The 26,582-nt window shown below is 42.1% G+C and overlaps 7 protein-coding genes across 7 annotated transcripts; all 7 read left to right on the top strand.

Moving 5' to 3' along the window:
• The first annotated feature begins 448 nt into the window (after nucleotides 1-448).
• LOC117737729 (protocadherin beta-16-like) lies at nucleotides 449-3,237 on the top strand. The gene has a single exon (XM_034543878.1). It carries the CDS (start codon nucleotides 606-608, stop codon nucleotides 3,084-3,086), a length of 2,481 nt encoding a protein of 826 aa, XP_034399769.1. The 5' UTR covers nucleotides 449-605; the 3' UTR covers nucleotides 3,087-3,237.
• Nucleotides 3,238-3,812: 575 nt separating this feature from the next.
• Nucleotides 3,813-6,343, top strand: LOC117737992 (protocadherin gamma-A5-like). Its single transcript, XM_034544253.1, has one exon. It carries the CDS (start codon nucleotides 3,911-3,913, stop codon nucleotides 6,341-6,343), a length of 2,433 nt encoding a protein of 810 aa, XP_034400144.1. The 5' UTR covers nucleotides 3,813-3,910.
• Nucleotides 6,344-6,514: 171 nt separating this feature from the next.
• Nucleotides 6,515-9,564, top strand: LOC117737732 (protocadherin gamma-A1-like). The gene has a single exon (XM_034543882.1). It carries the CDS (start codon nucleotides 6,939-6,941, stop codon nucleotides 9,393-9,395), a length of 2,457 nt encoding a protein of 818 aa, XP_034399773.1. The 5' UTR covers nucleotides 6,515-6,938; the 3' UTR covers nucleotides 9,396-9,564.
• A 169-nt stretch (nucleotides 9,565-9,733) lies between these two features.
• LOC117737739 (protocadherin gamma-A10-like) lies at nucleotides 9,734-15,167 on the top strand. The gene is made up of 2 exons (XM_034543888.1): nucleotides 9,734-12,819; nucleotides 15,086-15,167. The coding sequence occupies exons 1-2, from the start codon at nucleotides 10,393-10,395 to the stop codon at nucleotides 15,086-15,088; spliced, it is 2,430 nt and encodes an 809-aa protein (XP_034399779.1). The 5' UTR covers nucleotides 9,734-10,392; the 3' UTR covers nucleotides 15,089-15,167.
• A 1,336-nt stretch (nucleotides 15,168-16,503) lies between these two features.
• LOC117737734 (protocadherin beta-16-like) lies at nucleotides 16,504-21,634 on the top strand. The gene is made up of 2 exons (XM_034543884.1): nucleotides 16,504-19,224; nucleotides 21,558-21,634. Exons 1-2 carry the CDS (start codon nucleotides 16,819-16,821, stop codon nucleotides 21,558-21,560), a joined length of 2,409 nt encoding a protein of 802 aa, XP_034399775.1. The 5' UTR covers nucleotides 16,504-16,818; the 3' UTR covers nucleotides 21,561-21,634.
• Nucleotides 20,147-25,154, top strand: LOC117737740 (protocadherin gamma-A2-like). Its single transcript, XM_034543889.1, has 2 exons — nucleotides 20,147-22,552; nucleotides 25,045-25,154. Exons 1-2 carry the CDS (start codon nucleotides 20,174-20,176, stop codon nucleotides 25,045-25,047), a joined length of 2,382 nt encoding a protein of 793 aa, XP_034399780.1. The 5' UTR covers nucleotides 20,147-20,173; the 3' UTR covers nucleotides 25,048-25,154.
• LOC117737736 (protocadherin beta-16-like) lies at nucleotides 23,328-26,485 on the top strand. The gene has a single exon (XM_034543886.1). It carries the CDS (start codon nucleotides 23,655-23,657, stop codon nucleotides 26,091-26,093), a length of 2,439 nt encoding a protein of 812 aa, XP_034399777.1. The 5' UTR covers nucleotides 23,328-23,654; the 3' UTR covers nucleotides 26,094-26,485.
• The last annotated feature ends 97 nt before the right edge of the window (nucleotides 26,486-26,582 follow it).

A 26,582-nucleotide genomic window follows, 5' to 3' on the forward strand; every position in this document is an offset into this window, starting at 1 on the left:
AACTACTACCACTACCATTAATAATATTAACAACAATAATAATAATAATAATAATAATATTAACAATAATTATGATTATTATTATTATTATTATTATTAATGTACTTATATAACAACAATAAAAGATCCATATATATAGACAATAATAATATAAATAATAATGATAATAATAACAATAAAATAATATTAAATGCACAGGTTTTTCAATATTTGCAAATGTAACGAACTATTATAATATATTATATGAAATGATATATTTTGCATGTTCTATGATAAAACAGACATCAATATTGACATTCCATTTTTTATATTGCAACATTTGAAGTTTGACTAATATTGTATATCATACATTACCTTGGATGGGCTCTGAGTGCCGCTGTTGATACATCACTGAGTATCAGTCAAAGCAGTTCACCGGTCCACCCCTTTCATTCTGTTCAGTGTTTCACTGCTTAGAGAGAAGACGGTCTGGCTGCTGCTGGTTTAAAATGTAGCATTTTCTCGAGGACATTCTCTGCTAAAGATACTGTTAACTTTTTTCATTGCTGATTTAAGTACACCAGCTGTGCATTGAAAGGGATTACCGTGTCTGTGCGTTTGGATTCATGATGGCTCGTTTGTGGATAACCGATATAAGAGGCCGAGGACAAGCACTGTTTGTCATTCTTTGTCTTTTTACGCGGAGCTCAGTGACTGGACAGGCTCGCTATTCCGTAGCGGAGGAGCAGGGAGAGGGGTCTTTTGTTGGAAACATCGCCAGAGATTTAGGTTTGGATGTGGTGAGGCTCGTTTCAGGTAAAGCTCGTATCATTACAAAAGGAAGCCGACAGTACGTTGATTTAAACCGAGACAAAGGCACCCTTGTGATTAAAGAGCGAATCGACCGAGAAGAGCTCTGTGGAAAGACGACGCCCTGTAGCTTCAGTTTCGAGGTAATTTTAGAAAATCCAATCCAGCTTTATCGGGTAACCGTGGAGGTTATAGACATAAACGATAACAGCCCGTCCTTCCCAAAGGATGAAATCACTTTAAATATAGCGGAAAGTGTTGCATCAACTACTCGCTTCTCACTAGAGAGTGCATACGACCCCGATGTTGGAATTAACGACATTCAAAAATACATACTCAAACCCGTAGATCATTTCAAATTGGAAGTACAGAGCCAGTCTGATGGAGGGAAATTCATTGAAATGGTTTTACAAAACCCATTAGACCGAGAGAAAGAGGAGACTCACACGCTGGTGCTGATTGCTTCAGATGGAGGGGAACCACACAGATCAGGGACAGTACGTATTCATATTACTGTGCTAGATGCCAACGATAATGCTCCAGTGTGTAGTCAGCCTGTTTATAAAGCAGAAGTCAAGGAAAACTCTCCAGAAGGAACTGTCGTCACCACTGTGAGCTCAAATGACGCAGATAAAGGAGTCAATGGTGATGTAACATTTTCCATAGCACATGTCACCAGAGAAGCGAAGCAGCTTTTTGAAGTTAATGTTAAAACTGGAGAGATTAAAGTTTCAGGTAAACTAGATTTTGAAAAATCCAAGACGTATCAATTAAATGTTAAGGCTAGTGATCACGGAGGATATTCTGATACATGCAAAGTAATAATTCAAATAATTGATGAGAATGACAACGTCCCGACAATACAGATGATGTCATTTTCTTACTCGATATCCGAGGATTCTCCTCCAGGTACAACTATAGCTGTTATTAACGTGGATGACGAAGACTCTGATGGTAACGGTATTGTCAAGTGCTCCATTAATGCTGACATGCCTTTCAAAATCGAGTCTTCATTAACAGGATATTATACCATTGTAACCGATAACTTCTTAGACAGAGAAACTATTCCTGAGTATAACATCACCATTACCGTCTCTGACCAAGGCTCCCCGCCTCTGACTAGCAGGAAACACATTAATGTAAAAGTGTCTGACGTGAATGACAACCTTCCCACATTTTACCAATCAGAATATATTAAGACTGTACCAGAGAATAACTCTCCCGGGTTTTCAGTGTTCACTCTCAGTGCTAGTGATGCAGACTGGGGACAAAACGCTCGGTTTTCTTATTTCTTGGAGGAAAAAATGATTAATGGAGCAGCTGTGTCTTCGTTAGTGTCTGTGAATTCAGAAAGTGGTGTCATTCACGCAGTGAGGTCATTTGATTACGAGCAACTCAAGTGGTTTGAATTTAACGTAACTGCTCGTGATGCTGGATCCCCTCCTCTGAGTTCAGTGGCAATAGTTAGAATAGTAGTCCAGGACCAGAACGACAACCCCCCTCAGGTTCTGTACCCAGTCCAGACTGGTGGCTCTCTGGTGGCTGAAATGGTGCCTCGTTCAGTCGATGTGGGCTATCTGGTCACTAAAGTGGTGGCTGTGGATGTGGACTCTGGACAGAATGCCTGGCTCTCCTATAAACTGCAGAAAGCCACAGACAGGGCGCTGTTTGAAGTGGGCTTACAGAATGGAGAAATAAGAACTATCCGCCAAGTCACTGATAAAGATGCTGTGAAACAAAGACTGACTGTTATAGTGGAGGACAACGGGCAGCCCTCTCGTTCAGCTACAGTCATTGTTAACGTGGCGGTGGCGGACAGCTTCCCTGAAGTGCTGTCTGAGTTCATTGACTTTACACAAGACAAGGAGTACAACGACAACCTGACTTTCTACTTAGTGCTGGCTTTGGCTGTAGTTTCCTTCCTCTTCATCACATCTCTAGTGGTTATTATATCAGTGAAGATCTACAGGTGGAGACAGTCTCGCGTCATGTATCACTCCAATCTCCCTGTGATTCCGTATTATCCACCACGTTACTCAGACACTTTGGGGACAGGGACTCTCCAACACGTGTACAACTACGAGGTGTGCAGGACGACTGACTCCAGAAGGAGTGACTGTAAGTTCAACGGAGCCGGTAGTCAGAACGTGCTGATAATGGACCCCAGTTCTACAGGGACGATGCAGCGGATACAGAGTGAGAAGAGCATCCTGGATGAACCAGACTCTCCTCAAGAGGTGAGGAAGAATACTCAACATGTTTACTCCTTGAGATATTTCTTCTCTGAGTTTGACTGAAATTGCAATTGCTTCTTAGATTTTGTTTAACCACACACAAAGGGATTTTCAGAACCACAGGGGGGAAAGCTCCTCTTTTTTGTCCATATTCACAGACATCAACACGCTACAGTATTTTCTTTAGATTGCAGATATTTCCTTTCTTAATGACTTTTTTCACTGGCTTTTTAGAGTGCGTATTCAGCACCAGTAGTGCTGGACAGCTCCTCTCAGAGTTGAGTTCCTGAATTGAGAAAGTTAGTTAGGGAAATGCACACTTTAAAAATCCTGTATTGATACAGGTCATCAATCTCTAAAGTATTTTGAATATATCTTTGCACCAGTTGTTTTATTTATTTATTTTTTTAGACCGCTCATCCAATACAATTTCGGAAGTGTTTTTACTCCCATTTTTCTATTTGTTTTCACCTAAAAACCCTCGTAAGCTACATTTTTCAGATGTTTATTTTAAGCATATGCACACTTTTAATTAAATACAACTTCTAAAAACATACAACCTTAGCTGGCTAACACTCTCATCTGCAAATATGTTTTTTTCTGTCTTTACTGACATCCCTTGTTATCTTCATATCCGACTCTAAGGGCCGCTGTTGGTCTTTAAAACACAAGTGAAGCTTTTGAAATGCAGCTGCACCTCTTATCTTAGTGTACCACGGAGAGCAGGGCATTCGGTCTTCTTTTTCACGAAGGATTGTTGTGGGATTCTAATGGATACGTTGTCACACTGTGGATTATAAACACACCAACAGATGGACGATACGGGGTAGTAGACTGGCTTTTTGCATTATTATTTATTGCGGAGTTTGTTGGATTGCTTCTTCAATATGTATTTTATCAACAGTGAAGCCCCGATTGCATGGCAGGTACGGGCCTTCATCCTTGTTTTTCTCATTGATTCGGCAGTCAGTCAGATCCGTTACTCCGTACCGGAGGAGATGAGAAAAGACTCCTTTGTAGGAAATGTGGCCGAAGATTTAGGCATCGACTCTAAAAGACTGATGACAGGCGGTGCTCGAATTGTTAGCGGCGATAGCAGCGAGTTTATTAGGCTGGATGCAGACAAAGGGATTCTTGTCGTGGGAGAAAGAATAGATAGAGAGCAGCTCTGCGGGCAGTCAGCGCCCTGCAGCTTGAATTTTGAAATGATTATGATAAATCCAATGCAACTTCATAGCGTTGTCGTAGAAGTCTTAGATGTAAATGATAATGCACCTCTGTTTCATGAGAAAGAAGTGCGCGTAGACATACTAGAATCTGCTCTCCCAGGCACCGAAATATTACAAGAGAGTGCCACCGACCCGGATGTCGGCATCAACGCTTTACGCAGTTATACGTTACACCCAACAACACATTTTAATATAAAGGTACTGTCCAGCCCAAATGGTCATAAATATGCACAGTTGTATCTTTCTACTGCCTTAGACCGCGAGAAAGAGCAAAATATGATTCTTACGCTAACTGCTGTGGACGGCGGGGAACCACAACGATCAGGGACACTTAAAATCCATGTAACTGTCCGAGACACGAATGACAACGCTCCGGTTTTTACTCAATCAATTTTCAAGGCATCTGTTAAAGAAAATGTTCCAAAAGGAACCTTAGTGGTGAGCTTGAGTGCAACCGATGCAGATGAAGGGATGAATGGCCTTGTCACATTCCACTTTAATCGCATGTCTAGTAATGTTGCTGAACTTTTTCATTTGGATGAAAACACCGGCGATTTAACTGTAAACGGAATGATTGATTACGAGGAGAATAACATATACGAGATTGGTGTGCAAGCAAAAGATCAAGGTGGACAAAGCACATCGACAAATGTTATAATTGAGGTGACTGACGTAAATGACAATGCACCTGTAATAACAGTAACGTCGTTCTCTAGTGCCATCGCAGAGGATTCTCCAAGTGGAACTACTGTAGCTATTATAAACATCAAAGATTTAGATTCTGGCAAAAATGGAAAAGTAGACTGCTCAGTTAACGGCAATATCCCGTTTGCAATCCAATCATCTCTAAAGAATTATTATACTCTAGTGACAAACGGTGTCCTTGACAGAGAGCGTAATCCTAATTACAATATCACTTTCACGGCTATGGATGAAGGTAGCCCACTACTGTCGACTAACAAAACAATAACACTTCTGGTGTCTGATGTAAATGATAACGCACCCATGTTTGAACAGAGTCATTATGAAGCTAGTGTCATGGAGAATAACGCCCCAGGATTATCTGCGTTTTCCGTTAAAGCACACGACTCTGACTCCGGGCAAAACGCACGAGTGTCTTACCTGCTTATTGATACTCAGATAAACGGTAACCCAATATCCACTTACATATCTGTGAACCCAGAAAGTGGAGTTATTCAGGCAGTTCGAACATTTGACTATGAGCAAATTAAAACTCTAAATATTTTCGTGAAAGGACAGGATGGAGGCTCCCCGCCTTTAAGCAGCAATACCACAGTTAAAATAAATATTCAAGACCAGAACGACAACCCTCCTCAGGTTCTGTACCCAGTCCAGACTGGTGGCTCTCTGGTGGCTGAAATGGTGCCTCGTTCAGTAGATGTGGGCTATCTGGTCACTAAAGTGGTGGCTGTGGATGTGGACTCTGGACAGAATGCCTGGCTCTCCTATAAACTGCAGAAAACCACAGACAGGGCGCTGTTTGAAGTGGGCTTACAGAATGGAGAAATAAGAACTATCCGCCAAGTCACTGATAAAGATGCTGTGAAACAAAGACTGGCTGTTATCGTGGAGGACAACGGGCAGCCCTCTCGTTCAGCTACAGTCATTGTTAACGTGGCGGTGGCGGACAGCTTCCCTGAAGTGCTGTCTGAGTTCACTGACTTTACACAAGACAAGGAGTACAACGACAACCTGACTTTCTACTTAGTGCTGGCTTTGGCTGTAGTTTCCTTCCTCTTCATCACTTGTCTAGTTGTTATTATATCGGTGAAGATCTACAGGTGGAGACAGTCTCGCGTCATGTATCACTCCAATCTCCCTGTGATTCCGTATTATCCACCACGTTACTCGGACACTTTGGGGACAGGGACTCTCCAACACGTGTACAACTACGAGGTGTGCAGGACGACTGACTCCAGAAAGAGTGACTGTAAGTTCGGCGGAGCCGGTAGTCAGAACGTGCTGATAATGGACCCCAGTTCTACAGGGACGATGCAGCGGATACAGAATGAGAAGAGCATCCTGGATGAACCAGACTCGCCTCTGGAGGTGAGACCGTTGACACATTAATCTTTACATTTTATTATGTATGTTTCTTTTCATTGGTCTTGTAGTGGAGGCCCTTTGGTTTCACGTTTGTGAGCATTTGAAGAACCACAACTCATGGACATTTAAGTGACAGGAAGTTAAATGTATTTTGTGAATTGCTGCTTATTTTATTTTAGAGCAGGAATTCAGGCTTGAATTGAATTGTGAGTAGTTTGTGTAATCGTTTACCAGAATGGTTTTTGATACGTTTTCAGATATTCTTGACTTGATTGCAATTAGTCAAATGCTGATCCAAATATTATAATGTTGCTGTTATTATATTGTAATTATTCCCCACCAGAGGTATTGGCAAGTTATTTTTTATAATTGTTCCATTGTTCATGATATTCGTGCTTTGGACAGTAAGGGACGCTGTTGGTTAGTGAAACAAGTGTTCACAGTTCAGTGGAGGCATAGCCCTCATTTTGCCGTCCAGCCAGGGGAGAAGACACACTGTGCTTAACAAGCAGGACTACGGCCCCAATTTCATTCGAAGCGAGGACTTTAAAATCATAGGACTACTTGATTCAACTGGCTTTGTTTTCTCTGGATTGTATACAGTAGGTGTTGCTATGACATGTGTACAATGGCGTTTGGAAAATCTCCTTGTGAAAAAAGGCGTTTGAATAGCAGGTCAGTGTGGCTGTTTATGCTCTTCTTTTGGTGTCTCAATGACATCGTGTCCGGACAAATCAGATATGCAATTCCAGAGGAGCTGAAAAAGGGGTCACTTATTGGTAACGTGGCACAAGACCTTGGTTTGGATGTGCAAAGGCTTCGTTCTGGCCGAGCCCGTATCGTGACAAGACAAAGCATCCAGTACACGGAGCTGAAAACAGACAAAGGCGTTTTAGTCGTGAACGAGAAAATAGACCGAGAGCAGATTTGTGGAGACGTAACACCGTGCAGCTTCAGCTTTGAGGTGATTTTAGAAAATCCCATGGAACTACATCGAGTGACAGTGGAAATAATTGACATAAATGACAATTCTCCGACATTTAGGAAGAACGAAATTAAATTCGAAATAAGCGAATCTGCCACACTGGGATCACGCTTTTTGTTAGCCAGTGCTGAAGACGCAGATGTAGGCAGTAACGGTCTTCAAAAATACATACTAACTACTAATGATATATTTGCTTTAAAGCAGCACTCAAGTCCAGATGGTCGAAAATATGCTGAAATGATTTTACAAAAACCGTTAGATAGAGAAAGCGAGCCACGCATATCATTGAAGCTCATCGCTGTTGACGGTGGAGCTCCCCCTCGATCTGGTACCGTAAATATAGATATTACTGTTCTTGATGCTAATGATAATCCTCCCATTTTTAACCAGTCTCTCTACAAGGCTACTGTCTTTGAAAATGCTTCTAAGGGCACCTATATTACGACAGTGAATGCAAGTGATGCAGACAGTGGATCAGATGGTCTTATCACATATAGATTTTCAAACATGAAAGAGCAGCTGGCTGACGTATTTAATTTAGACGATCGTACGGGAACCATAACACTTTTAGGACAAGTGGATTATGAAAAAGATAAAAAATATGAAATAATGATTGAAGCGATGGACCAAGGTGGTCTGACCGATTCAAGTAAAGTGTTAATTGAGATTGTAGACGTAAACGATAATGCACCTGTCATAAATGTGATGTCATTCTCCAGCCCCGTTCCGGAGGATTCTCCCTCGGGTACCACAGTGGCAATTATTAATGTTATTGACGCAGACTCAGAGCAAAATGGCCAAATTATTTGTACAACAGACAGTATCTTACCATTTAAAATAAAATCAACATTAACTAATTACTATGCATTGGTAACGGACTCAATTTTTGACAGAGAAGTCGTCCCGGAATATAACATAACTATCAGAGCAACAGATTCTGGCTCGCCATCATTGTCAAGCACAACAAAATTACGTTTGAGAATCTCTGATGTGAATGACAATGCCCCAGTATTTGATACAATTAGCTACGTTGCTCATGTTATTGAAAACAATTCCCCTGGGGTGTCCATATTTTCTGTCAAAGCAGAGGACGCTGACTGGAGTCAAAACGCTAGAATATCATACTTCCTCGAAGAAACACAGATCAATGGCAGTCCGACCTCTTCTTACGTCTCCATAAATACTGAAACTGGAGCTATCCATGCAGTGAGGTCATTTGATTATGAACAGATTAAACAACTTCAGCTAGTAGTAAAGGCGCAGGATGGAGGCTCCCCTCCTCTCTGTACCAATGCCACGGTGAAAGTACTGATCCAGGACCAGAACGACAACCCTCCTCAGGTTCTGTACCCAGTCCAGACTGGTGGCTCTCTGGTGGCTGAAATGGTGCCTCGTTCAGTCGATGTGGGCTATCTGGTCACTAAAGTGGTGGCTGTGGATGTGGACTCTGGACAGAATGCCTGGCTCTCCTATAAACTGCAGAAAGCCACAGACAGGGCGCTGTTTGAAGTGGGCTTACAGAATGGAGAAATAAGAACTATCCGCCAAGTCACTGATAAAGATGCTGTGAAACAAAGACTGACTGTTATAGTGGAGGACAACGGGCAGCCCTCTCGTTCAGCTACAGTCATTGTTAACGTGGCTGTGGCGGACAGCTTCCCTGAAGTGCTGTCTGAGTTCACTGACTTTACTCAAGACAAGGAGTACAACGACAACCTGACTTTCTACTTAGTGCTGGCTTTGGCTGTAGTTTCGTTCCTCTTCATCACGTGTCTAGTGGTTATTATATCAGTGAAGATCTACAGGTGGAGACAGTCTCGCGTCATGTATCACTCCAACCTCCCTGTGATTCCGTATTATCCACCACGTTACTCAGACACTTTGGGGACAGGGACTCTCCAACACGTGTACAACTACGAGGTGTGCAGGACGACTGACTCCAGAAAGAGTGACTGTAAGTTCGGCGGAGCCGGTAGTCAGAACGTGCTGATAATGGACCCCAGTTCTACAGGGACGATGCAGCGGATACAGAGTGAGAAGAGCATCCTGGATGAGCCAGACTCTCCTCTAGAGGTTGGTTTAATAATGTAGCGTTGTCTCTGTTGCACTCTTTTTCCATCTGTTTTTAGTTATATTGCTAGTGAACTGTTGCAAGACAAAGCATGTTAATTCATACAACTCATTTCATCAACAAGGCAAGTCAAAAGCATTGAGAAAAAGTGCAAAAGAAACCCCAAAAAGGGCATTAAAATGCAATTAAAACAGTCATTGGAGAGCCAAAAGAACAAAATATATAATAGTTGAAATAGAACAAGATAGGTAATCGTATTATTTTTTTGAGAGACTATAAATTATTTTCAGCACCATGGACAGCATCTATTTGTAAATCTCTTGCATCTGTTTTCATATTAATAACTTAAAAAAACATATTAAGACGTTCCTGATAATATCTATCATTATGTCGTGTATCATAACATTCACGTAACATTCCACCATTTTACGCAGTTAGTATTTTTTGTTTACATAGCCCAGTATCACGAATACAATTCATAAAAATGACTCGAGGGGCTTTACAACATCTGATACACGTACAGTTCTTCACAGTGTGACTCATGGTTTTGTAACAGTGTTCTTATTCTCCGGTTTTCTTTTTGTGGTTTGATTATGTGTTAAGTGTTTGAATTCCATATTCCATCTAATATGTTTTTCGTTGCAGCATATTTTTGTTGTGTATTCCCTTCGGTTCCCACGTTAGATTGAATAGATTTATTTTTTTAATAAGTTGTTCTTCTTTTCCTCTGTTTGAACTCTAAGGGACGCTGTTGATCAGCAAAACAGAGTGTAGTGTTGTTCGGACTGTGAGGAGAGAGGAGGAGAGAAAGAGGAGAGGGGGAAACGCTGACTTTCATTCAAGGAGGCGTTCGACGGAAATTCAGTGGCTTTGACACGGCATTTTTTGTTTTATTATAATCGAACAATTTTGCTCCAAAAAAGAAATGCAGCACGTTTGAACTGAAGTGTAGATCGCATCTACGTCGTGGCTGTGGTTTTAAATTGCTTTTATATTCAGGATTTTACTCTCAACGACATGGGGATACGCCAGCAACGATGCGGAAAATGGCTGTTGTGTTGGACACTTACAAGGAAACTGTTCATTTTTCTCTTCATGATTTCCACCATCAACGGTCAAATCCGTTATTCAATACCGGAGGAGTTGAGGAAAGGTTCTCTCATCGGTAATGTAGCACAAGACCTTGGTTTGGATCTGAAAAGGCTTCGGTCCGGTCGAGCCCGTATTGTGACAGGGGAAAGCAATCAGTACACCGAGCTAAACACAGACAAAGGGATTCTAGTCGTGAATGAGATAATCGACAGAGAAGAGCTTTGTGGAGACCTTTCGCCGTGCAGCTTCAGCTTTGAGATTATTTTGGAAAATCCAATTGAACTGCACAGGGTGACAGTCGAAATATTAGACGTCAATGACCATGCGCCGACTTTCAAAAATAATGTAATTAATCTAGAAATCAGTGAATCTGCAACAGCGGGGTCTCATTTTGACTTAGAAAGCGCATATGACCCCGATGCAGGGATTCACAGTTTGCAAAAATATGTTTTATCCCCTAATGACAATTTCGTTTTGAAGCAACACTCCAACGCAGATGGAGTCAGATTCGCTGTAATGATTTTACAGAAGCCACTGGACAGAGAGTTGAATCCACACCTCTCTCTAAAGATGATTGCAGTAGATGGAGGAACTCCAACGCGATCTGGTACAGTAAATGTGGAGATCACTGTTCTTGATGCCAATGATAATCCTCCTGTATTTAATCAATCTGTATACACTGCTACTGTGACTGAAAATGCCCCCATAGGCACATATATTACGACTGTGAACGCCACAGATGTCGACAGTGGATCTAATGGATTGGTCACATATATTTTTTCTAATGTAAAGGGAAACTCTGGGGAGAAATTTGCACTTGACAGTTTATCTGGCAAAATAACTGTTGCTGAAAAAATTGATTTCGAAAAAGACAGAAAATACGAAATAAGAGTGATCGCCAAAGATCAGGGTGGCCTAAGTGACGCAACCAAAGTTGTGATTGAGGTCACTGACATGAATGATAATGCTCCAGTTATAAATATAATGTCATACTCTAACTTGATTTCAGAGGATGTCCCCGCAGGCACAACTATAGCTGTTTTTAATGTTAAAGATGCAGACTCTGAAAGAAACGGTCAGATAACGTGCTCAATAGATTATTATCTTCCATTTAAAATCCAGTCTTCTTTGACTAATTATTACAATTTGCTTTCAAATGTACCTTTTGATCGTGAAACGAAACCAGAATACAACATAACATTAACTGCAACCGATTCAGGGTCGCCTCCTCTTTCTACAAAAATAACGTTACACCTTAAGATTTCTGATGTGAACGATAATGCTCCGTCCTTTACTAAACCTAATTACTCTGCCTTCATCTCTGAAAATAATATCCCTGGTATGTCAATCTTCGGTGTGAGCGCACGAGATTCTGACTGGAATCAAAACGCAAGAATATCGTACTTTCTAGAGGACACACAGATCAGTGGCAGCCCCGTTTCTTCTTATGTGTCCATAAATTCTGAAACTGGGGTTCTTCACGCAGTGCGCTCATTTGATTTTGAGCAGATCAAGCAGGTTGTGTTCACTGTTAAAGCGCAGGATGGAGGCTCCCCTCCACTCAGTACTAACGCAACTGTGAAAGTACTGATCCAGGATCAGAACGACAACCCTCCTCAGGTTCTGTACCCTGTCCAGACTGGTGGCTCTCTGGTGGCTGAAATGGTGCCTCGTTCTGTCGATGTGGGTTATCTGGTCACTAAAGTGGTGGCTGTGGATGTGGACTCTGGACAGAATGCCTGGCTCTCCTATAAACTGCAGAAAGCCACAGACAGGGCGCTGTTTGAAGTGGGCTTACAGAATGGAGAAATAAGAACTATCCGCCAAGTCACTGATAAAGATGCTGTGAAACAAAGACTGACTGTTATAGTGGAGGACAACGGGCAGCCCTCTCGTTCAGCTACAGTCATTGTTAACGTGGCGGTGGCGGACAGCTTCCCTGAAGTGCTGTCTGAGTTCACTGACTTTACACAAGACAAGGAGTACAACGACAACCTGACTTTCTACTTAGTGCTGGCTTTGGCTGTAGTTTCCTTCCTCTTCATCACGTGTCTAGTGGTTATTATATCAGTGAAGATCTACAGGTGGAGACAGTCTCGCGTAATGTATCACTCCAATCTCCCTGTGATTCCGTATTATCCACCACGTTACTCAGACACTTTGGGGACAGGGACTCTCCAACACGTGTATAACTACGAGGTGTGCAGGACGACTGACTCCAGAAAGAGTGACTGTAAGTTCAACGGAGCCGGTAGTCAGAACGTGCTGATAATGGACCCCAGTTCTACAGGGACGATGCAACGGATACAGAGTGAGAAGAGCATCCTGGATGAACCAGACTCTCCTCTAGAGGTTTGCTTTGTCTTTTTTATTAAGTTCTATACATCTGTAATTCAGTGTTACTTTGTATACTTGTTTAATCCAAACACAGTAACCAGATAACTATTCAAAAATAATTTACGAATTGAAACAAGTGGCTTTTTGAAAAATATTTTCTTGTGTTTATTGACATTTAGTGTTTAAAATGATAGTCTTTGTCTAAATTGAACGAATACTAGACATCCACAATCAAAACTAACCTCACATACATTAATGTAAACTCTAAGAGTGAAACATCCTGTCTTCATGTTGCCACAGTCATTTCCAGTGTCTGTCAGCACCATGGACAGAGCATCAACATCCAGTACACTTGGGATGTGTTGTATCTTTCCATTTTCAACATGTTCTCTTGGTGTGTGAGTATAGCTGGCTCAGTATGTGTGTGTGCGCGTGTGTGTGTGTGCGTGTGTGTGCGTGTGTGCGTCCGTGCGTGCGTCTGAGAGAGATAGTTAGCTGATGTGCATCTACACGTTTGTTAACAATTAACGGGTAAACAGTATTCATTTAAAAATATATTTGGATTGACCTCTGAACAATCATGGTCGCTTGCTGTGTAATCAGTGCTTCCAACTCACGGGGACGCTGTTGACCAGGCTGCTAAGATTTCAGAGCTCATTGCATCAGTACCTCCCCCATCATCTCGAAATGTGACAGAGAAAGAGAGACACAAAATAATTAAAGGGCACTAAGAAGGAGATGATCGACTACGGAGATAGCAGACGTTTTATCAGCATTGTTGGGAGTGTTGATTCTGAATTATTTTACTGACATTTGTATCTTAACTCCTTTCTTTGGATACCGTATTTTATGTATTTTTTTGCGGACTGGAAAATGTCGGACAGAACAATGACACGGCAAGTCGGACTACTGCTGTGCATCTCTGTTTTTGCTCTCAGCTCGGTTGTCGGGCAGGTTAGCTACTCTATTCCTGAGGAAATGGCGAAAGGATCATTGGTCGGTAACATAGCACAAGATTTAGGGTTAGATGTGAAGCGGCTGAAATCAGGGAAAGCTCGTATATATACCGGAGAAGGTACAGCATACATGGAGCTGAATAAAGAAAGGGGAGTCCTTGTAATTAAAGAGCGGATCAACAGAGAAGCGCTCTGTGGTCAGACGACGCCCTGTGCTCTTGATTTTCAAATCATTTTAGAGAATCCTATGCAATTTTACAGCATCACTGTCGAGATAACTGATATTAACGACAACTCTCCCAGTTTTAAGAACAAAGCAATTACATTTGAAATCAGTGAAATTGCTCAAATTGGATCTAAATTTCTCTTAGACAAAGCTGTTGACGTCGATGTGGGTGTCAATGGGCTCCAGGGATATTCACTCAGTTCAAGCGACACATTCACTTTAAACCCTTACAGAATTGGCAGCAGTAGGAATGTTGAGATGGTTTTAAAGAAGCATCTTGACCGAGAGAAACAGGAGCGGTTGTCTTTATTATTAACTGCTATAGATGGTGGCGACCCGCAGCTCTCTGGGACAATGCAAATTGTCATTACTGTCTTGGACGCAAATGATAACGCACCTGCTTGTATTCAAGCAGAGTATAAGACTAACGTGAAAGAAAACGCGTTAAAAGGAGCTGTTTTAACCACGGTCAGCGCAGCTGATGCAGACGAAGGTCCGCATGGGCACATACAATATTCAATTTCTAACGTTGCAGAGGGCGCACTTGAATTGTTTTATGTTGATAAAGAAAATGGTGTGATTACGTTAATGGGACAGCTTGATTATGAGAAATTTCGGCATTATGAGATAGACGTCCAAGCATCAGATAACGGTGGTAACTCAGACGTGTGTAAAGTTATAATTGAGGTGTTGGACACAAATGATAATCCACCAGCTATTAATATTATGTCAACGTCATCCAGTATATCGGAGGATGTTAAGCCAGGAACGGTTCTGACATTGATGAACGTCCAGGACCCAGATTCAGATGAAAATGGAAAAGTCCACTGCGTTTTAAATGAAAATGTTCATTTTACTATTACGTCAACTTCGAATAATTTCTTTACTTTAGTGACAGAAGGTGAGTTAGATAGAGAGACATCCTCACAGTATAATATATCGGTGACCTGCTCTGATGAGGGAGCCCCCTCCCTCTCCAGCAGCGTCACTCTCAGCTTACAGATCTCTGATGTGAATGATAACGCGCCTGTCTTTGAGAGGAGCTCATATGAGGCCTACATTGTAGAAAACAACACACCAGGTCTCTCTATATTCACAGTGAAAGCCAGAGACGCTGACTGGAACCAGAACGCCCGTGTTTCTTACATACTGGAGGACTCCTCTGTTAACGGAGTGCCAGTCTCCTCATATGTGTCCGTTAGTGCTGATAGTGGAGTCATCCATGCAGTAAGCTCTTTTGACTACGAGCAGATCAAAGACTTCCACATCCGCGTCAAAGCGCAGGATGGAGGCTCCCCTCCACTCAGTAGCAACGTGACTGTGAAAGTACTGATCCAGGATCAGAATGACAACCCTCCTCAGGTGCTGTACCCAGTCCAGACTGGTGGCTCTCTGGTGGCTGAAATGGTGCCTCGTTCAGTCGATGCGGGCTATCTGGTCACTAAAGTGGTGGCTGTGGATGTGGACTCTGGACAGAATGCCTGGCTCTCCTATAAACTGCAGAAAGCCACAGACAGGGCGCTGTTTGAAGTGGGCTTACAGAATGGAGAAATAAGAACTATCCGCCAAGTCACTGATAAAGATGCTGTGAAACAAAGACTGACTGTTATCGTGGAGGACAACGGGCAGCCCTCTCGTTCAGCTACAGTCATTGTTAACGTGGCGGTGGCGGACAGCTTCCCTGAAGTGCTGTCTGAGTTCACTGACTTTACTCAAGACAAGGAATACAACGACAACCTGACTTTCTACTTAGTGCTGGCTTTGGCTGTAGTTTCCTTCCTCTTCATCACGTGTTTAGTGGTTATTATATCAGTGAAGATCTACAGGTGGAGACAGTCTCGCGTCATGTATCACTCCAATCTCCCTGTGATTCCGTATTATCCACCACGTTACTCAGACACTTTGGGGACAGGAACTCTCCAACACGTGTACAACTACGAGGTGTGCAGGACGACTGACTCCAGAAAGAGTGACTGTAAGTTCGGCGGAGCCGGTAGTCAGAACGTGCTGATAATGGACCCCAGTTCTACAGGCACGATGCAGCGGATACAGAGTGAGAAAAGCATCCTGGATGAACCAGACTCTCCTCTAGAGGTGAGGAACAATACTCATGCGTTAACTCCTTCTTTAGATATTTAATTTAATTTGAACGAGCATAGATATAAATTTATGTGGCATATGTTTTTTCTCGGACAACCTGTGCTTCATCATCATTGATATTGTTGCAGTTTCTTGGCATGATTTTGTATCATGTCTTCATATTTTATTCTTATCTGGTTTTGGAAAGACTAGATTAATTACTTTTCGATTAATCTGTGTTTGATCATATTGAGTTAATACTTTAAAAATATTGTTATTATTGATCTATACGATATATATATATATATATATATATATATATATATATATATATATATATATATATATATATATATGCCTGATTCAGAGATTTACAGTTTTGTTTATTCTCTCAACATTGATTTCAAGCCGCAGCTCTAAAGGTTAATTGTCACATGGTCTCCCCAGATAACATGTTTCCACTTGATAGCTGTATGTAGTACATTAGATTGATCTCTAAGGGCCGCTGTTGGCCAGCGTGTGATGAATGTAGGACATGGTTTTTGCAGTACCTCCCTTTCTTCTTCTTTTTCTTTTCATACATCTGAGCGAAACGGAATCGCAGTGCGAATAATACAGAGTAAGAAAGCAGCATTCGTCGACGCAGACAGCTATATACTGCATGGATTACGTTAAATTGTTGTATACACCGAGGAAGTATATTTATCGGATTTCTTTTCAACGGAAATAGGATTTTAACGGGACTCGTGTTGCATGGAAATACCGGACAGAACAATGAGGCTGCAAGTGCTGTTGTTTATTGCAATCCTTTATCTCACATCGGTGATCGGGCAGGTCAGCTACTCCATTCCAGAGGAAATGGCGAAAGGGTCAGTAATTGGTAACATTGCTCAAGATTTAGGTTTAGACAGAAAAAGACTAACATCAGGCAAAGCTCGTATTTTTACAGGAGACAGCGCAGAGTACATCGAGCTAAACAGAGAGCGAGGTGTCCTCCTTATAAAGGAGAAAATAGACAGAGAGGCGCTCTGTGGCCAGACGACGCCCTGTGCTTTGCATTTTCAGGTTATTTTAGAAAATCCTATGGAATTATTCACCGTTGTGGTCGAAATCACAGATATAAATGACAACATCCCAATATTTGAAAGATCGGACATGCAATTTAAAATTAGTGAATCTGCTGTAATAGGAGCAAAATTCTTGTTGGAGAGGGCCATAGATCCCGATGTTGGCATGAATAGTCTTCAGAGTTACTTTCTGACAAAAACAGATAATTTTGTTCTGAAATTGAAAGATCAGCCTGACGGAGAAAATATAGTTGAAATGGTTTTACAAAAATCACTTGACAGAGAAAAACAAGAGGATATATTTCTAATGTTAACTGCGGTAGACGGAGGGGAACCAAACCTATCTGGCACAGCACAGATACACGTGACAGTGCTTGATATCAATGACAATGCACCGGTTTTTACAAAGACGGTTTATAAAGCTACCATATCTGAGAATGCCCCAACAGGTACAGTCATAACCAGGGTCAGTGCTTCAGATGCTGATAAAGGATTACATTCCAAAATTATGTATTCCATATCCAACACAGTGGCAGATGTACGAGACATGTTTGAAATTAATGAATTAAATGGAGATTTGATCTCGAAAAGCAACGTAGATTATGAAAAGTCGCGTCACTATCAAATACATGTGCAAGCTAGTGATGAAGGCGGGCTGACAGATTCTTGTAAGATTACGGTTGAAGTAATAGACATTAATGATAACAAACCAGTTATTAATATAATGTCACAGACTAATGTAATTATTGAGGACTCGAAACCAGCAACAGTTGTGACTATGGTAAATGTTCAGGACTTAGATTCCGGAGATAATGGAAAAGTCCACTGCGCCATAAATGATCATATTCCTTTTATATTGAAGCCAACGTCAAATCATTTTTTTAACTTAGTGACAGAAGGTGATTTAGACCGAGAGATCTCTTCTCAGTATAATATAACGGTGACCTGCTCTGATGAGGGAGTCCCCTCCCTCTCCAGCAGCGTCACTCTCACCTTACAGATCTCTGATGTGAATGATAACGCGCCTGTCTTTGAGAGGAGCTTATATGAGGTTTACATTGTAGAAAACAACACACCAGGTCTCTCTATATTCACAGTGAAAGCCAGAGACGCTGACTCGAACCAGAACGCCCGTGTTTCTTACATACTGGAGGACTCCTCTGTTAACGGAGTGCCAGTCTCCTCATATGTGTCCGTTAGTGCTGATAGTGGAGTCATCCATGCAGTGCGCTCTTTTGACTACGAGCAGATCAAAGACTTCCACTTCCGTGTCAAAGCGCAGGATGGAGGCTCCCCTCCACTCAGTAGCAACATGACTGTGAAAGTACTGATCGAGGACCAGAACGACAACCCCCCTCAGGTACTGTACCCAGTCCAGACTGGAGGCTCTCTGGTGGCTGAAATGGTGCCTCGTTCAGTCGATGTGGGCTATCTGGTGACTAAAGTGGTGGCTGTGGATGTGGACTCTGGACAGAATGCCTGGCTCTCCTATAAACTACAGAAAGCCACAGACAGGGCGCTGTTTGAAGTGGGCTTACAGAATGGAGAAATAAGAACTATCCGCCAAGTCACTGATAAAGATGCTGTGAAACAAAGACTGACTGTTATCGTGGAGGACAACGGGCAGCCCTCTCGTTCAGCTACAGTCATTGTTAACGTGGCGGTGGCGGACAGCTTCCCTGAAGTGCTGTCTGAGTTCACTGACTTTACTCAAGACAAGGAATACAACGACAACCTGACTTTCTACTTAGTGCTGGCTTTGGCTGTAGTTTCGTTCCTCTTCATCACGTGTCTAGTGGTTATTATATCAGTGAAGATCTACAGGTGGAGACAGTCTCGCGTCATGTATCACTCCAATCTCCCTGTGATTCCGTATTATCCACCACGTTACTCAGACACTTTGGGGACAGGGACTCTCCAACACGTGTACAACTACGAGGTGTGCAGGACGACTGACTCCAGAAAGAGTGACTGTAAGTTCAACGGAGCCGGTAGTCAGAACGTGCTGATAATGGACCCCAGTTCTACAGGGACGATGCAGCGGATACAGAGTGAGAAGAGCATCCTGGATGAACCAGACTCTCCTCTCGAGGTTAGACTGTTTCAATATTATTTCAGTGTATTCTACATGTTATAAAATTATGACATGCCACTTAGTTCTTTGAGTTACAATTAGAGGAGTACAACTTGTCTTTGTGGCGTTTTGTGTTGAGTGTCAACGTTCCCCCCAGGTTTAAAATACATTTTTATTTTAACCTTTTTTTTTTATTTGCACAATGTGTCTGAACCAGACTCTCCTCTAGAGGTCAGTTTTCCAAAAGACACATTTACTTCAGCCACTCTTTTTGTAGGCTTCGTTCTGACATAGTGAATTGTGCTTTTTAGGTATGTGTACTTACTGCATTTAGTTTAGCTTGTGTGGACTGGTTGTGTACTTTATTTTGCGGTTGGTCAGATTTAGCACCGTGGACAGCGCACGTAACATTTCACCCTTTAGATGCTCTCTCTCTCTCTCTCTCTCTCTCTCTCTCTCTCTGTCTCCCATTCCATTCTGCACATTAGAAAATGTAGCTTTGTGTGTGTTTATCTTTATTTTTCTACTCCTTCATAATCTTATTCATGTTATGTGTTGCGTGACTCATTTGTTTGTAATTGGTCAGTAATGTAGACAGGTGGATATTTAAGTATATGATGTTTCAATCAATCCAAGTATATTGTTGTCATTGTCTTTGTAATTTTTTTGCAAAGTTCTTTGAAGGCGTCATGTTGTTTGGTCAGTTGAACAGAGAGGGACGCTGTTGGCCATCGAGTTGCTCATGAAGCGTTAGTTGTAGTACCTCAATATATTACATAGAGGCAGTTAACAGTCGGGACTCCCACGGCATAAGACTGGACGGCACAATGGGATTTCTTTGTTCCACAATTTAGGATAATTGCTCACTTAAAGACCATCCTCCTGTATCTACAAGACACACCCGTGAACCTGGGGAGAAGAAACTGAGGATTTTCAAATTTTCTTCACTGACGTGTCGATCGGAACGATGGGATGGCAAGTGTTGTTGTTTATCTCGCTGCTCTCTCTCGGTGTTGTGCACGGGCAAGTCAGCTACTCCATTCCTGAGGAAATGGCAAAGGGGGCTTTAATAGGCAATATAGCCCAGGATTTGGGTTTAGGTGTGGAAAGACTGAAGTCCGGTAAAGCTCGTATTTATACTAGTAACACTGAGGAATATATTGAGCTCAAAAGAGAAAGAGGAGTCCTCCTTATTAAAAGCAGAATTGACAGAGAAGCGTTATGCGGTCAAACAATGCCATGCGCACTCCATTTTCAAATGATCCTGGAAAATCCAATGGAGTTTTTTACGGTTACTGTCGAAATCACTGATATAAATGACAACCCTCCGACGTTTGAAAAAAGTGAGATGAAATATGACATTAGCGAATTAACCCCTTCTGGAGCTCGATTTGTCTTAGAGAAAGCAATAGACGATGATGTTGGTGTAAACGGCCTGGACAGCTACGCCCTGAAACCAAGCGATAATTTCGTTCTGAAAATCATCAGCCGAGGAGATGGGACTAAACATGTTGAGATGGTTTTACAGAAACCATTAGACCGAGAACAACATGAGCATATATCATTAATACTAACCGCTCTGGACAGTGGTGAACCACAGCTTTCTGGGACGATGCAGATTATCATAACTGTGATGGACGCAAATGACAACCCGCCCGTTTGTTCTAAACCGGAATACAAAGCAAGCGTTACAGAGAATGCTCCTGATGGCACTGTAATAACCACGGTAAGGGCTACAGACATAGATAAAGGCAATAATGGAATAGTAACATACATGATTTCAAAATCTGGAGCAGCAGGTCTCTTTGAAATCGATGCAAAGAATGGGTTATTGACTCTAACTGGAAATGTAGATTATGAAAAAAGGCGACATTATGAACTAGATGTTAAAGTGGCCGATCAGGGAGGATTGTCGGACGCATGTAAGGTAATTGTGGACGTGACTGATAAAAATGATAACCCGCCCACCATTAACATAATGTCAAACTCAAACACAGTATCTGAGAACATGAAACCGGGAACGGTTGTGACGATGCTTAATATACAAGATGCGGACTCAAACGATAACGGGAAAGTAATGTGTGTTTTAAACGAAAATATTCCTTTTGACATTAAATCAACAACAAATAATTTCTTTACCGTTATAACCGACAGTGAATTAAACCGAGAGAGATCCTCACAGTATAATATAACGGTGACCTGCTCTGATGAAGGAGTCCCCTCCCTCTCCAGCAGCGTCACTCTCACCTTACAGATCTCTGATGTGAATGATAACGCGCCTGTCTTTGAGAGGAGCTCATATGAGGCCTACATTGTAGAAAACAACACACCAGGTCCCTCTATATTCACAGTGAAAGCCAGAGACGCTGACTGGAACCAGAACGCCCGTGTTTCTTACATACTGGAGGACTCCTCTGTTAACGGAGTGCCAGTCTCCTCATATGTGTCCGTTAGTGCTGATAGTGGAGTCATCCATGCAGTGCGCTCTTTTGACTACGAGCAGATCAAAGACTTCCACTTCCGTGTCAAAGCGCAGGATGGAGGCTCCCCTCCACTCAGTAGCAACGTGACTGTGAAAGTACTGATCCAGGACCAGAACGACAACCCCCCTCAGGTTCTGTACCCAGTCCAGACTGGTGGCTCTCTGGTGGCTGAAATGGTGCCTCGTTCAGTAGATGTGGGCTATCTGGTCACTAAAGTGGTGGCTGTGGATGTGGACTCTGGACAGAATGCCTGGCTCTCCTATAAACTACAGAAAGCCACAGACAGGGCGCTGTTTGAAGTGGGCTTACAGAATGGAGAAATAAGAACTATCCGCCAAGTCACTGATAAAGATGCTGTGAAACAAAGACTGACTGTTATCGTGGAGGACAACGGGCAGCCCTCTCGTTCAGCTACAGTCATTGTTAACGTGGCGGTGGCGGACAGCTTCCCTGAAGTGCTGTCTGAGTTCACTGACTTTACTCAAGACAAGGAATACAACGACAACCTGACTTTCTACTTAGTGCTGGCTTTGGCTGTAGTTTCCTTCCTCTTCATCACGTGTCTAGTGGTTATTATATCAGTTAAGATCTACAGGTGGAGACAGTCTCGCGTCATGTATCACTCCAATCTCCCTGTGATTCCGTATTATCCACCACGTTACTCAGACACTTTGGGGACAGGGACTCTCCAACACGTGTACAACTACGAGGTGTGCAGGACGACCGACTCCAGAAAGAGTGACTGTAAGTTCGGCGGAGCCGGTAGTCAAAACGTGCTGATAATGGACCCCAGTTCTACAGGGACGATGCAGCGGATACAGAGTGAGAAGAGCATCCTGGATGAACCAGACTCTCCTCTCGAGGTTAGACTGTTTCAATATTATTTCAGTGTATTCTACATGTTATAAAATGATGACATGCCACTTAGTTCTTTGAGTTACAATTAGAGGAGCACAACTTGTCTTTATGGCGTGTTGTGATGAGTGTCAACGTTCCCCCCAGGTTTAAAATACATTTGTATTTTAACTTTTCTTTTTTACAAGCACAATGTGTTCTGTGTATTATTATTATAATTTGTATTATTATTATTATTATTATCAATATCATTCTCTATTTTTATTAGTAGTAGCAGCAGGGATAATGGAGGCTGTATACATAATTTACATATTGTTTCAATACATTTCCCAGATGTTCGGCATTACAGTATTCAATCCGCTTTTGCAGTCTGGTGTTTCATTCAGATGTTCTTCACTTCAGAACTGCAGACAGCGACATCCATAGTACAACCTGGTGTTTATCTTGTCATTCAACGACCTATTGCACACCTTAAATATCTGTGTTTTTTTCTCATTATGTTGTCTATGATTATCATCATGTGCGGAAACCTTTTATTTTCCAATATGTTTCCCTTTCCAGTCTTCATTTGTATTTGATATCATAACGCTTTGACATATGACACATTTGAATGACATAGTGTCATTAACTGTGTTTCTATTATATTAGAATGCAATATTATGATAACCTAAACCGTAAACCTGATGGTGTTCAATAATGTCTTTTTGTAGTCGTTAGTAAAGTCCAAGATATTACTTAGATACATTGTTTATCCCCAGATTGTTCACACTCAGTACTCGTTAGTTGAATTTGAGTCGGTGTTCTGCAGTTTTATCTTATGGACTCTTAGGGCCGCTGTTGACCAGAGTGTGGTTGAATGAGAGCAGGGTTGTAGCAGCACCTCCCATGTAACATCGACACAGTACAGAGAGAACACGACGAGCATAGAGCGGACAAATGTGGTTGTGTCACATTATTATAAGAAGAAAAGAGGAACAACTTCGGTGTGCAATACATTTGCTAACAATGAGTGGATTATGAAGCGTTTCATTTGAGATTTGACATTGGAATCTGAGGAGGAATCTGTTGTTGTTTCGACTCTACTCAGACTGTGGAAAATCGGAAAGAACAATGAATCGGCAAGTGCTGTTGTTTATTTCTCTCCTTTACCGTTACTCGGTGTTCGGGCAGGTCAGCTACTCTATTCCGGAGGAAATGTCGAAAGGCTCATTAGTGGGCAATATTGCGCATGATTTGGGTTTAGAAATAAAACGTTTAGTGTCCGGAAAAGCTAGGATATATACGAGGAACAGCGACGAGTATGTCGAGCTGAATAGAGAAAAGGGAGTCCTCCTCGTCAGAGAGAGAATCGACAGAGAGGCGCTGTGCACAGAGACGGCACTTTGCGCGTTGCATCTTCAGATCATTTTGGAGAATCCGATGGAATTTTACACTGTTACAGTCCAGATTACAGATATTAATGATAACGTGCCAACCTTTGAAAAAAGTGAGATGAAATTCAAAATTAGCGAGTCGGCAATCACCGGAGCAAAATTTGTGCTGGAAAGGGCTGTGGATCGTGATGTTGGAATTAATGATCTGAAAAATTATGAATTGAAACCATCGGATCATTTTGTTTTAAAACTCCACAATAACGCAGATGGGAATAGAAACGTTGAGATGGTGCTACAGCAGCCGCTAGACAGAGAGAAACAGGAGCAGATATCTCTCGTGTTAACGGCTGTAGATGGAGGAGAGCCGCAGATGTCAGGAACAATGCTGATTGTTATTACAGTTTTAGACGTCAATGATAATGCTCCAGTTTTTACGCAGCCAACATACAAGGCTACAGTTCATGAGAACTCACCTAAAGGAACAATTGTTGACATTGTTTCAGCCTCAGATGCAGATCAGGGTTCTAATGGCAAAATAACATATTCAATCACAAATACGTTAGATAATGTAAGGAAAGTGTTTGAGGTAAATGAAGAAAACGGCGAAGTTTCATTGATTGGTGACATTGACTTCGAAAAGTCAAGACACTTTCAAATAAATGTACTTGCTAGTGACGAAGGAGGACTCACAGATTCGTGTAAATTAATTGTTGATGTGCAGGACATTAATGACAACAAGCCTGAAATTAATATAATGTCAAAGTCAACTGTTATATCAGAGGATGCCAAGCTCAATACTGTGGTTATGATGATAAATATCGAAGACCTAGATTCAGCAGAAAACGGCCACGTTAAATGTTTCATCTTCGAAAATGTACCATTCATTTTAAAAACATCAACGAATAACTTCTATAGTTTAGTGACAGACAGTGACTTAGACAGAGAGACATCCTCACAGTATAATATAACGGTGACCTGCTCTGATGAAGGAGTCCCCTCCCTCTCCAGCAGCGTCACTCTCAGCTTACAGATCTCGGATGTGAATGATAACGCGCCTGTCTTTGAGAGGAGCTCATATGAGGCCTACATTGTAGAAAACAACACACCAGGTCTCTCTATATTCACAGTGAAAGCCAGAGACGCTGACTGGAACCAGAACGCCCGTGTTTCTTACATACTGGAGGACTCCTCTGTTAACGGAGTGCCAGTCTCCTCATATGTGTCCGTTAGTACTGATGGTGGAGTCATCCATGCAGTGCGCTCTTTTGACTACGAGCAGATCAAAGATTTCCACTTCCGCATCAAAGCGCAGGATGGAGGCTCCCCTCCACTCAGTAGCAACGTGACTGTGAAAGTACTGATCCAGGATCAGAACGACAACCCTCCTCAGGTACTGTACCCAGTCCAGACTGGTGGCTCTCTGGTGGCTGAAATGGTGCCTCGTTCAGTCGATGTGGGCTATCTGGTCACTAAAGTGGTGGCTGTGGATGTGGACTCTGGACAGAATGCCTGGCTCTCCTATAAACTGCAGAAAGCCACAGACAGGGCGCTGTTTGAAGTGGGCTTACAGAATGGAGAAATAAGAACTATCCGCCAAGTCACTGATAAAGATGCTGTGAAACAAAGACTGAATGTTATAGTGGAGGACAACGGGCAGCCCTCTCGTTCAGCTACAGTCATTGTTAACGTGGCGGTGGCGGACAGCTTCCCTGAAGTGCTGTCTGAGTTCACTGACTTTACACAAGACAAGGAGTACAACGACAACCTGACTTTCTACTTAGTGCTGGCTTTGGCTGTAGTTTCCTTCCTCTTCATCACCTGTCTAGTGGTTATTATATCAGTGAAGATCTACAGGTGGAGACAGTCTCGCGTCATGTATCACTCCAACCTCCCTGTGATTCCGTATTATCCACCACGTTACTCGGACACTTTGGGGACAGGGACTCTCCAACACGTGTACAACTACGAGGTGTGCAGGACGACCGACTCCAGAAAGAGTGACTGTAAGTTCGGCGGAGCCGGTAGTCAGAACGTGCTGATAATGGACCCCAGTTCTACAGGCACGATGCAGCGGATACAGAGTGAGAAGAGCATCCTGGATGAACCAGACTCTCCTCTTGAGGTTAGTTTAATATCGCAGCTTTGTTTCCGTGCCTTCATTTGTCTTCCAGTGTAATTGAAGAAATATTTAACTGTTGCACACTAGTTCTGCATTTCCAGGACCATGGACAGCACTCCGTTACCAACAATCTCAATTATTTGGAGGTTTTATGTTATTCTTCAGGCATGTTACTTGGACATAGTTGCATATTAAAACGACCTGATATCTCCCTTTAAAGGTTAAACTGCTTTCACCTTGCTATTTAATGCAATACCCTTCATAGGTTTCAACCGCAAACTATGGGGAATGGCAATTTTAACGTGTGTATCAATGCGTCTATCCACTTCATTGCTCTATTGTACAAGATTTCGATAGAACATATTTTATTGGCTCTTTTTCAATTTGCTATTATGTTTGTTTCACTTATCTGGCTGTATAGTTATTTTTTCTGAAGGTATTTGATTGAATGTCCAAATGTCTGTTTTGCTATTTATATAGTATATTTTGTTCTATTTCAGATTGAGCATTCAGTACTATGTTCACTTGATGCATTTAGACACATGG

Source organism: Cyclopterus lumpus, chromosome 10 (assembly GCF_009769545.1).
Source record: "Cyclopterus lumpus isolate fCycLum1 chromosome 10, fCycLum1.pri, whole genome shotgun sequence".
Classification (NCBI taxonomy): domain Eukaryota; kingdom Metazoa; phylum Chordata; class Actinopteri; order Perciformes; family Cyclopteridae; genus Cyclopterus; species Cyclopterus lumpus.